This window comes from Rhinoderma darwinii, chromosome 3, assembly GCF_050947455.1.
Source record: "Rhinoderma darwinii isolate aRhiDar2 chromosome 3, aRhiDar2.hap1, whole genome shotgun sequence".
NCBI lineage: Eukaryota > Metazoa > Chordata > Amphibia > Anura > Rhinodermatidae > Rhinoderma > Rhinoderma darwinii.
The window spans coordinates 2,856,464-2,869,413 of NC_134689.1; the positions used below are offsets into that span (position 1 = coordinate 2,856,464).

Below are 12,950 nucleotides of genomic sequence, written 5' to 3' on the forward strand. Positions count from 1 at the left end.
CGCTGGGACAGGACCCCCTTTTTTCTCCTATATAGTGGCTGCTTGTTGTATAGAGATGGCGGTCGTCTATTGAAGTCTTTGCTGCTTCCATAACTCCCAAGAGACTTCACAGGATCGCCACCTGCAAGCGCCGCCACGGATTATAATGGTAAAAGCTGCCGCACCGAATCAGAACCTTCATCCACCCAATAGGTAATGATACGAGGCCTTTATGGCATGAGATCGGAAAATCCCCCCAACCAAAAGGTGGAGGAGACTGCGGTGCTACAGTGGATATTTACTGCACAGCAAGAAGCCCAGAGAGGAGAACTGTAACAACAAACATGGCCACGTCTCCCGCCACGTGCGGATTAATGCGCCCTGCGATGTCCGGTCGAATAGTCACCAGAAGTCGTTTATTACATTACAATAAATAGGAGCGTTACAGTTAATGACAAAATGAAATGACGACATCCCACGGAACAAACTCCTATAAAATCCTACAAACATAGCCCAGAATCAGTGGTCATCGTAAGGTCGGAGTTCATCGTGTCGACGCGCGGCCACCACAACGTATGAAAACAGACCAGAAAAAAGGAGAATAAAAAGCACAAAATGTGCAGGTTTTATACAAAAATAGTCCAAATACATTCCAAGTAAACAGAGTCCGGTATTCTCCGATCACGCTGGAGGGGGGAGGGGAGCAGAAGAAAAGATATCATGTCACTACAGTCGCCCCACAACGTATCACCCGCCACCGGTCACTTCATTCTTCACCAATTACATCCGACAGAACTCCAGTCTTCTTATTGGTGGTCGCTGGACGATGCCGCCAACATCAATGGCGGAACTGCCCCCCACCCCACCCCTCCCCCCATAGCCGGAGAGAGAACTGCTTTAATTAGTCCACGGTCATTTCCAAACAGTCAGTGAATTTATGGGACACAGGGTTAATAATAAAATCAATTCCTACACAACTGATTATTAACCCCCAACTAATATATTAGTAACCCCCCCCCCCCCCCATCAGGTGAGGAGTGGGGTTGATTGGAAAATCTGAGTTTTAGGAAAACAGCACCACATATGTCTACAGGTTGTGTGTGGTATTGCAGCTCAGTCCTATTCACTTCAACGGAACGGAGCTGCAGTACCAAACAGCCCATGGACAGGTGTGGCGCGGTTTTTGGATGTAAGCGGCCATGTTTTTCTAATCCTGGACAAACCCTTTAAGTTGACTAGATCTTTAACCCCCCCCCCCCTCCTGAGGCTCCTCCCCCTCTATGTGCGATCATCTCTCCATGTACGGACTTCTGCAGGGCTCGTGCCAATACAAGGAAGGAGCAGAGCTTGCGGGTCAGGACAGCAACCGGAGGATTTCAGACTACATTACACTCCAATAGACAGCGCAGCTGAGCTGGAGCCGCTGATCATCGCCGTGTCCTAATAGAGCAGAGCTGGAAGCAGCGACACAAAGACGCTCCCAGTTACCAGTCACGTAGGGTACGTTCACACACAGCGTAAATCCGCAGAATTTCAGATCAGATTATTATTTTTTGGTGCAGAAATACCGCAGCGTTTTTGCGCGAGAAATGAACATGATTAAGAATCCGCACCGCCCGTCATTCTCTGCACAGATTTTCTGCTGATGTTTTCCGCAGTGTGAATGAGACTTGTTTGTATCTCATCCTTTCTGCGGTTACTATAACGCGGACAGAAATTTCCAAGGGTTTCTGCGATGTGTGGACGGACCCCTACAGGGAGGTAGACGCAGACTCCCGGCTACAGTTCAGGAGCTGGACGATCAGGATCGATCTCAGACATAACATGCCGATAGCTGTAAAACCACGATGAGGGGGGGGGGGGGGGGGGCTGTCATCTTATAATGGAGATTTAAAAGGGTTCTATATAAAAGGTAATATGACTGGCACATGTTGTGCCCCAACTTTATACAATTAGATAATAGTCCCCCATAAACTGATCTCCAGGACAAAGGTCACCGGAGAGGTCTTTCCACCTACTCTGTAATTGATAGTTCAGGTCTGCTCCATATGGACACAGCCCTGTATGCGGCCAATCAATACAAGCCAGACCTAACCCCTTGATCCTGCAGGAAATATACGGTACCTTCCCCTTCCACAAAAATCGTGATCTCCAAGATCAGCACTCAGGGGACGAATTGTAACCCAATGTGTATAAGTACAAATAACAGGGACCGAGCGCAGGATCCAGGACTAATCTCTGCAGCGTCGCATGTTCTGTGCAATAAACCGCTCCAACCTCACCCATAGCTTATAATGGCACATAATGTAATATACAACAGAAAGGGGGCACGCGGACACCCCAGGGTGACAGACAAAGATCAGTAACGCGGAGTCAGTGCACCTTTTAATACTCCCAGCCTCCTTTACATTGGATGTTGGGGAGTATAGTTCTACCGGAACTGTAATAAAGTGGCACCAAACACATGTACTTGCTGCAATTAGAAGTCATTTTAGGAAATTCTCCTACAATTCCTGGGCAGGGGAGTTTAGGCGACGCTACATAAACTGGCAAGAATAATGTTTACACCAAACCCATTCAGACTATGGAAGACTTGATTGACAGACCTGACCCCAGCCCTAAGAAAAGCACAGGGATCAATCTATGCCATACACACTACCATGACCCCCCCCCCCCCCCATTTGTAGAAGACCAAAGTGATGCTACAATTGATATCCTACTGCACAGAAATAAACAAACTCTCACCGAGCGGGAATGTACATAAACGAGTTGGATTCACCCTCCCCATATTGCTTCCGTACATCACCATTAAAAACAGAATTATTATAAAGTGAGCCTACATAAAAAGCAGAGTCGCTGTGTACATATATAACTTATCCTGTACTGATCCTGAGTTACATCCTGTATTATACTCCAGAGCTGCACTCACTATTCTGCTGGTGGAGTCACTGTGTACATATATAACTTATCCTGTACTGATCCTGAGTTACATCCTGTATTATACTCCAGAGCTGCACTCACTATTCTGCTGGTGGAGTCACTGTGTACATACATTACATTACTTATCCTGTACTGATCCTGAGTTATATCCTGTATTATACTCCAGAGCTGCACTCACTATTCTGCTGGTGGAGTCACTGTGTACATACATTACATTACTTATCCTGTACTGATCCTGAGTTATATCCTGTATTATACTCCAGAGCTGTACTCACTATTCTGCTGGTGGAGTCACTGTGTACATACATTACATTACTTATCCAGTACTGATCCTGAGTTACATCCTGTATTATACTCCAGAGCTGCACTCACTATTCTGCTGGTGGAGTCACTGTGTACATACATTACATTACTTATCCTGTACTGATCCTGAGTTATATCCTGTATTATACTCCAGAGCTGCACTCACTATTCTGCTGGTGGAGTCGCTGTGTACATACATTACTTATCCTGTACTGATCCTGAGTTACATCCTGTATTATACTCCAGAGCTGCACTCACTATTCTGCTGGTGGAGTCACTGTGTACATACATTACATTACTTATCCTGTACTGATCCTGAGTTACATCCTGTATTATACTCCAGAGCTGCCCTCACTATTCTGCTGGTGGAGTCACTGTGTACATACATTACATTACTTATCCTGTACTGATCCTGAGTTACATCCTGTATTATACTCCGGAGCTGCACTCACTATTCTGCTCGTGGTCACTGTGTACATACATTACATATCCTGTACTGATCCTGAGTTACATCCTGTATTATACTCCAGAGCTGCACTCACTATTCTGCTGGTGGACTCACTGTGTACATACATTACATTACTTATCCTGTACTGATCCTGAGTTACATCCTGTATTATACTCCAGAGCTGCCCTCACTATTCTGCTGGTGGAGTCACTGAGTACATAGTTACATTACTTATCCTTAAGAGCTGCAGTCTCCCAGAACTTCCTGCTTGTTAAGCATCTGCTCAGATTGTAATAGTGAGTTGCATTCTGAGAAACAGCAAACAGCAGAATAGTGAGTGCAGCTCTGGAGTATAATACAGGATGTAACTCAGGATCAGTACAAGATAAGTAATGTATGTACACAGTGACTCCACCAGCAGAATAGTGACTGCAGCTCTGGAGTATAATACAATACAGGATGTAAACACAGGATAATATTTATACTCTATAGAAATGGTAAAATCATATTCAAAAATAGATTTTTCCCAAGTATCTAAAAACTAAAAATGTTAAAAGGGGGAAGAGACACGGGGGGTGTTACTCTGTAGATTAAACTCATATGAAGGGGGGAGTAAATCACGGACACATCATGCATAAATCACACAGCTTCAATCATCGCCATTAGCACCAGTGTGTCACATTGTAGGTACAGGGTTGCATTTAGTCGAGTCATTAGGTCATCAATGCAGCTGTAGTGGCGGCGTGCAAGAAACCGATGAAGCACTGCAAGTCCCAGGAGCCTCGTGCAGCCGTGGATGCCATCCTGAGCAGGAGATGCCCCACCAGGCAGAGATGGCGTCTACATCACATGATGCTATGTCCATTGCTGAGTTCTTCGGAGTAAAGCTGGATGATGCTGCATGCACACAAGCCGAGGCTCCGGACACAATACTGGCACGACAGGCACAGGGATGCAGCGCTGGATGCAGGAGTTCCCGTAAAAGAGACCAAATGCTAATAATTTAGTGTATAATGTACAAGGTGGGGGATGGGAGGGTCACGTTTTCAGGATGGATCCCAATCACAGGATGAGACACTTGGACTTGGATTTCTTCTTCTTCTTCTTGCCTTCCTTGCTCATCTTCTCTTTGTGCTTTCGAATTTCTCGTACTAGCGTGTAGAAGGCGTCATCGACACCCTGAAGAAAGACAAAGTCTCGTTATAACAACTCCTGAACTAGGCGAAGCTTCATCTATACAAGCTGCAAATGTGAACAAGACCTTTATATAGACCGGGCACCAGTCAGAAGTATAGGACCGGCAGCTCGTACCAGGCCACAAACCAGCACCTACAAGATTCCTATAATCCAATGGTCCAGCATACAACAAAAACCAGGGTCATGCTGGGGTAGCAGGGAATTACCGGGGTCTATAAGGATATAGTCACATATGGTAAAAATGTCTGTGATTGTTTCATACGTCTGAATAGGGGTTTGTAGAAATCCACGCAAAATAACCAACCCCACTCACATGTATGGAACCATCTGCCGCGTGTGAATATACCCCAATGATGACTGTAGACCCCAGACTCTTCTTGGACATCCCCCGCACTGGGACCTCAGCACCTCCACACCCCGCTTGCATTGTTGGGTCTGTGGTCTCATCTTCTTCTTGACAATGCCCTATAGATTCTCTATGGGGTTTAGGTCAGGCGAGTTTGCTGGCCAATCAGGCGCAGGGATACGGTGATTTTTACACCAGGCGTTGGTACTTTTGGCAGGTGCCGAGTCCCGCTGGAAAATGAAAATCGGCATCTCCATAAAGAGTGTCAGCCGAGGAAGCATGAAGTGCCGGGAATGTCCTGCTAGACGCTGCGCTGACTCAGGACCTGATATCACACAGTGACCGGCACCAGCAGATGACACGGCCCCCAAACCATCACTGACTGCGGACACTTCACACTGGAGGGCAGGACACTTGGACTGACTCCTCTCCACTCTTCCTCCAGACTCCGGGACCTTCCTAATTAAATGCAAAATTTACTTTCATTTGAAACCAGGACAGCGGCCACCGAGCAGCGGTGTTGTTCCACTGTGTTATATCAGGTCCAGAGTCAGCGCAGCGTCTAGCAGGACATTCCAGCACTTCATGGCTCCCTCCGCTTTATGGAGATGCCGATTTCATTTTCCAGCAGGACGTGGCACCTGCCCACACTGCCATCAGTACCAATACCTGGTGTAATAACCACAGGATCCCTGCGCTTGATTGGCCAGGAAACTCGCCTGACATAAACCCCATAAAGAATCTATAGGGTATTGTCAAGAGGAAGATGAGACCCCAGACCCAACAATGCAGACGAGCTGAAGGCCGATATCCTACAACCTGGGCTTCCATAACACCTCAGCAGTGCCACAGGCTGATCACCTCCATGCCACGCCACATTGATAACACCTCAGCAGTGCCACAGGCTGATCCCCTCCATGCCACGCCGCATTAATATCACCTCAGCAGTGCCACAGGCTGATCACCTCCATGCCACGCCACATTGATAACACCTCAGCAGTGCCACAGGCTGATCCCCTCCATGCCACGCCGCATTAATATCACCTCAGCAGTGCCACAGGCTGATCACCCCCATGCCACGCCGCATTGATATCACCTCAGCAGTGCCACAGGCTGATCGCCCCCATGCCACGCCGCATTGATGCAGTAATTCATGCAGAGTCGGAGCCCTGGATAAGTATTTGGGGCAGATACTGAAAAAGACTTCTCAGTAGGATGACATGTCGGTATTAGAATTCATCTTTGATATTGGGATTATATAATATTCTCATTTTCTGAGACACTTAATTTTGGGTCTTCATTAACTGTTCCCATAATCATCAACATTACAAGAAGAAACTGCTGGAAATAGATCCCTCTGTGTGATGAGTCTATAGAATATGAGATCCCTCTGTGTGATGAATCTATAGAATATACGAGATCCCTCCGTGTGTGATGAATCTATAGAATATATGAGATCCCTCCGTGTGTGATGAATCTATAGAATATACGAGATCCCTCCGTGTGTGATGAATCTATAGAATATATGAGATCCCTCTGTGGTGTGTGATGAACCTATAGAATATACGAGATCCCTCTGTGTGTGATGAATCTATAGAATATATGAGATCCCTCTGTGGTGTGTGATGAATCTATAGAATATACGAGATCCCTCCGTGTGTGATGAATCTATAGAATATATGAGATCCCTCTGTGGTGTGTGATGAATCTATAGAATATACGAGATCCCTCCGTGTGTGATGAATCTATAGAATATATGAGATCCCTCTGTGGTGTGTGATGAATCTATAGAATATACGAGATCCCTCCGTGTGTGATGAATCTATAGAATATATGAGATCCCTCTGTGGTGTGTGATGAATCTATAGAATATACGAGATCCCTCCGTGTGTGATGAATCTATAGAATATATGAGATCCCTCTGTGGTGTGTGATGAATCTATAGAATATACGAGATCCCTCCGTGTGTGATGAATCTATAGAATATAGGAGATCCCTCTGTGGTGTGTGATGAATCTATAGAATATAGGAGATCCCTCTGTGGTGTGTGATGAATCTATAGAATATATGAGATCCCTCTGTGTGTGATGAATCTATAGAATATATGAGATCCCTCAGTGTGTGTGATGAATCTATAGAATATATGAGATCCCTCTGTGTGATGAATCTATAGAATATGAGATCCCTCCGTGTGTGATGAATCTATAGAATATATGAGATCCCTCCGTGTGATGAATCTATAGAATATACGAGATCCCTCCGTGTGCGATGACTCTATAGAATATATGAGATCCCTCCGTGTGTGATGAATCTATAGAATATGAGATCCCTCCGTGTGTGATGAATCTATATAGAATATATGAGATCCCTCTGTGTGATGAATCTATAGAATATACGAGATCCCTCCGTGTGCGATGACTCTATAGAATATATGAGATCCCTCCGTGTGCGATGAATCTATAGAATATACGAGATCCCTCCGTGTGTGATGAATCTATAGAATATACGAGATCCCTCTGTGTGTGATGAATCTATAGAATATAGGAGATCCCTCCGTGTGTGATGAATCTATAGAATATATGAGATCCCTCCGTGTGTGATGAATCTATAGAATATGAGATCCCTCCGTGTGTGATGAATCTATATAGAATATATGAGATCCCTCTGTGTGATGAATCTATAGAATATACGAGATCCCTCCGTGTGCGATGACTCTATAGAATATATGAGATCCCTCCGTGTGCGATGAATCTATAGAATATACGAGATCCCTCCGTGTGTGATGAATCTATAGAATATACGAGATCCCTCTGTGTGTGATGAATCTATAGAATATAGGAGATCCCTCCGTGCGTGATGAATCTATAGAATATAGGAGATCCCTCCGTGTGTGATGAATCTATAGAATATACGAGATCCCTCCGTGTGCGATGAATCTATAGAATATAGGAGATCCCTCCGTGTGCGATGAATCTATAGAATGAGACACTTTTTGAATTGAATTACTGAAATAAATGAACTTTTTGATGATCTTCTAATTGATTGAGAAAGGAGTACTGGATGTGGCGCCAAGAAGTTAGAGGGAGCTGTGAGTATACGGCGCTCCGGCCATCATGTCACACAGTGGGGACCCCCACATGAATAGCAGTTCCCCCTGTTACTTCTGGAATGGCAGGGCACATTAGAAGAACTTACCCGCTCACATTACAAGGCATTTTTTTATTTTCACACAGCCGGGCGTCTTCTCTTCTTTGCTCATCTTTTTCAATCTGTATTGTCGGATTTCTCTCACCAATGTATAAAAAGCATCCTCCACTCTCTGCATTGTAAAACACAACTCCTTTAACACTTATGTAGGGATAAAACTTCTACTGGGGGAGGGGCAGCGCCACGTCAGGGTCTCCCCCTTATAAAAACCGCACACACGTTATTTCCCACTAAAAGAAAATATGTCAGCCCAAGAGTCGTCTGTCTTTGGGAAGTTGGGTGATGGCCAGCATGGCCGCCACGGGGGTTGGCACGCGGCCACACTTTAGTAGTAAGTAGATTACTGGGGACGGATGGATTTCAGGGGTTAATGCAGATCAGACTCATTTTGGTCAAATCAGGAGGGATTGGCTAGGAGGATATACTTGGCACGTGTCAGCTTTATAGGAGAGGTCCAGTATTCGGGGACGTGCACACGCTTACTAAAAACGTCTGAAAATACACAGCTGTTTTCAAGGGACCCGAACTGCAATATCACACACAACCTGTGCACTGGTGTGGCGCTGTTCTTTGAAAAAAAAGCAGCCGTATTTCTAGAATCCTGGATTACCCCTTTAAACAAATGATTTCGTCTGAACAGGACGCTGCCGCTCCCACGTTTTGTTGATCTATAAAGTCTGTATCCATCTGACTACAAGTAACAGCCGCTCCTTCACAACGACTCGTCCGGTCACCTGTCAACAAAGCTTCATCCCCGCATAATGAAAACTTCTGCAACTTTCTAGCACTTGGTATTTGAATTCCGCCATATTTTACAAGATCTAAGCTTGCTGTCAGTGAATGAAAAACGAGCTTACATCAAGAGACTGAAAACCTGTCTTGCTCACACAGCTGAATGTTGTTACGACGTATCAGTGAAGGTATATAAGAGACAAGCAGCAGCAGTGCATCTACAATGGAAACCCATCTTGGCCTAGTCTCTGCTCAGCCTCTGGGTGTAAAGGCTTCCATTCACTGGTAGCAAGCAGAAAAATGGTGGCGTTAAAAAAACAAAAAAGGGGGATTAAGCACTCGACGCCAGTTCTCTGGCATAGAAAATGTGCCATTTTTTAACACTTGTATATTTAGACCGTCTTAGAAGTGGTCGGTGTTTACCATCTGCAGCCCAGAAAAAACAAAACTAGAATGAACACCAGACGTAGGTGTGGATCTCCCTTTCTGGTGGACAGTCCGGGTATGTTCGCACGCAGTAGCAAAATACGTCTCAAATTACAGAGCTGTTTTCGCCTGAAAACAGCTCCCGATTCAGACGTTTTTGTAACTACTTGCGTTTTTCGCTGCGTAATTTACGGACGTTATTGGTGCCGTTTTTCAATGGAGTCAATGAAAACCGGCTCCATAAACGTCCCAAGAAATGAGCTGCACTTCTTTGACGCGGGCGTCTTTTTACAGCGACGCGTAAAGTTACACCTCGTGGGAACAGAACGTCGTAAAACCCATTGAAAAGCAACGGGCAGATGTTTGTAGGTGTAATGGAGCCGTTTTTTCAGGCGTAAAACGCTCGAATTACATCTGAAAAAAGACTGTGAACAGACCCTTAGATATCTGCCTTTTTAAAGAGGACCTGACGACGACGACCCCCCCCCCCGCTATGGACATGCCCGTTTTACTAAATAACTGTAATCCCCATGAAACGATAATTCCGGAACATATTTTCTAAAACGCTACATGGTGCAGTTCCTGTTATTCTTCCTAGAAATGTATGAATTGACAACTGGGTGTTACCAGTTAGGGGTGTGTCACCCCACAGACAATGTCCAATCAGTGCTGACAGTGACACACCCATTTGACAAGGGGAATGGTAACACCCAGTTGTCAATTTATTCATACATGTCTAAGAGGAATAAGAGGAACGGTACATTGCAGAGTTCTAAAAAAAGAAATGCTCCAGAATTATTTCATGGGGTTTACAAGTATTTACTAGAACAGGCACGTCGGGAGAGGGGACCGCTGCTTTTTAATAAATTCCCCTCAAAGTCTATTAGAAAGTTGCAGAACGTTATACACCGACGGAGCTTCATCTGGAGACGATGGGACGGTTCCTTGGTGGCTGGCGGCTCAGGATTGCAGCAGTCCGAGATATTTAGCGATAATCATCAGAGATCGGTGATTGGGATCGATGGCTCCTGATCATGGAGGAAGGCAGAGTGTTTTATCAATGCAGAGAGAAGAGCAGAAGATGAGACCAACACCAAGAGCAGTGATCAGATCGCCCCCTGGAGTTTACAACATGCAGCTATCAGGGGTAAATCACGGCCACTACCTGCATAGGGGGCAGAGCAGCACCGCGTGCAGACCCAACCAATACGTTGCCCCCTGTAGTGAACAGCCCCCTTATCTGTATTATTGGTAGGTGCCCACTGTGCAGCCACCTGGTTGGTTTGGTGGGAAGGGGTTCAGGGGGGGGGGGGGGGGGGGGGGGGGGGAGTCCAAACGTAGCAGCTCTATCATAGTTTTGCCGAACCAAAAAATTGCTGCAACAAACTGATGTGACCTCAGCCTTATCCATTGTACATTAATTACCTTGTAATTAGAAAAAGTCAAGTTTTGAAGCAATCAGGGTCACCTCCCCCCTAAATCTCTCCACCAACAAATCACAATTGAGTGAGACATGACAAAGATCAGTCGTGGGGTCGTTAAATTGGCAGTCCAGCTAAAAACCTTGTGACACGGCTGAAGACCTGAATGAGAATCAAGGGAGCGCAGTTTCCAATGTGAAGGGGTCCCAGAGCCCCCAAATTCTCTATGGAGCCAGTCCCTGTGGAGATCCAGAGCAGCCGCCCTACAATGGATTCTCCGGCCATAGCAGGCGGATTTCCCGTTAATCATCAGTCATGAACTGGCGCTCATCGCAGTCCCATCACATAAGGTGGAATTCCCTGCCAATGGTTGATCTCCATACAAAGATCTCAAAAAAGGAGCAGATCGAAGATCACAAATTTGAAAACAGAGGGTGGGGCAGATACATCCATACAGACACAACCTCCGCCTGTATACTGCCCCACCCCCATTCTAGATTGACAGGATTAGATAATCAATTGTAGATTGGCTTCAAAGAATACATGAAAGAAATCTAACAAACAGGAGAGAAGCACACAGTGGGGTGACCCCTGCAGAAGCAGCCAGCGGGGGCTCAGGCACAACACTTACACGAATCTATAAAAAAAAACCTGTCCAGTCCTCTGCAAATGAAAATCTTAAGAGGTTCTTCCCGCTTTGGACAATCCCCGTTTCCCCAAATAACCTGTAAATTTATGGGGAACCTGCAGCAAGTGTTCAGTTCTCCTGCAGCGCCACCACAGGAGGAATGAAGCATTACACAAACATTATTGAACTCAACGGGCTGTACATGTAATGCATGACGTGACTGGTCCTCCAAAGCGAGAGCCGCTCTTGCTGGTGAATAGAGGAGTCCTGAACACCCCCCCCCCGTTTGCAGAGCGGCCGTCTCTAGTTGGTATGTTACCCCCACAAGAAATGGTTATTCCAACATAGAAACGGTCCTCTCAAATTCACCAGGATTTGGGATCGGTGGCCACAATCTCCGGCTACTGTCTGCTCTGCCAAACAGTCCGACTCACCCCGAGCCCTTGATCTGTTGCCGTCACGGCTGCGGCTCACGTCTAGTTGGCCCCTCTTACATTTCATGTTTACATTACACACTTCGGACCTCTCCATGGTACAGCTATAGGTCCTGATCTGCCGTTACTACTGGATTTGTCTAGGTTTTATATTTATGCATATCTACATGTGGAAACGGTTTGCGTTAGTTAACCCTTTAGATTATACATTGGCAGTGACGGTCTCTACACGCTGGGTCTTCAATATTTAAAAGGTGTCAATGACCAGATACCCTGATCGCTAGACATCACTTTGTATGACATTTCTAGAATTCAATAACTTCTGTTCCTGTGAGCGCTGTATAATATTGCACCACTGAGGAGCTTGTTGTACTTGTGGCGGACGTGTCTACCCATCAATGCTCTGTATTTAATTCTGATGTTTTATAATAAACGTTATTTGTGAAATAAAAAACCAGAATCTACAAAAAGCACATTTCTAAGCCATTTATCTAAACCAAATACATCCTTTATTCAAAGTAAGATTAAACGTAATGCAACTTCCCAATATTAAGGGTGTGTGAATTCCTCACCATCTTCAAGTTCTCTGCTTACTGTCAGTGAATGTAAACCTGAGGTGTAATTCCTGTACGGACCTAGATCTTCAGTTTGATATAATTGTAGACAAATCGGATCTAGCCTGGACTTCAGATTGAAAACTTCACGACTACAAGTGAGCTGCATTGTATTAGTTCTTAAGGTTTATTAAAAAACACCCTCCTTCTGTAAACAAGAATGCATTCATTCACCAGCGGTAAGCAGAGATCCTGAATATGGTAAGTTATTGAAACAAAGTATAAGAAAGTCACAAAACTTTTAATAGGACAATGATTGATGGCATACAATGTGC

The 12,950-nt window shown here is 45.2% G+C and overlaps 1 protein-coding gene across 2 annotated transcripts in view; it reads right to left on the reverse strand.

The window, feature by feature from the left end:
- Positions 1-373: 373 nt before the first annotated feature.
- The window catches only part of KRAS (KRAS proto-oncogene, GTPase), a 31,038-nt gene continuing 18,461 nt past the window's right edge, over positions 374-12,950 (reverse strand). Inside the window, exons 5-6 of one of the 2 annotated variants that reach the window (XM_075855655.1) lie at positions 8,409-8,532; positions 4,762-4,849 (exon numbers count right to left, since the gene is read on the reverse strand). In XM_075855655.1, coding sequence (XP_075711770.1) covers positions 8,413-8,532 — 120 coding nt within the window. In that variant the 3' untranslated portion in view covers positions 4,762-4,849; positions 8,409-8,412. Of the gene's footprint in view, positions 4,850-8,408; positions 8,533-12,950 lie in introns of both variants that reach the window. The other variant, XM_075855657.1, reaches the window with a different exon arrangement.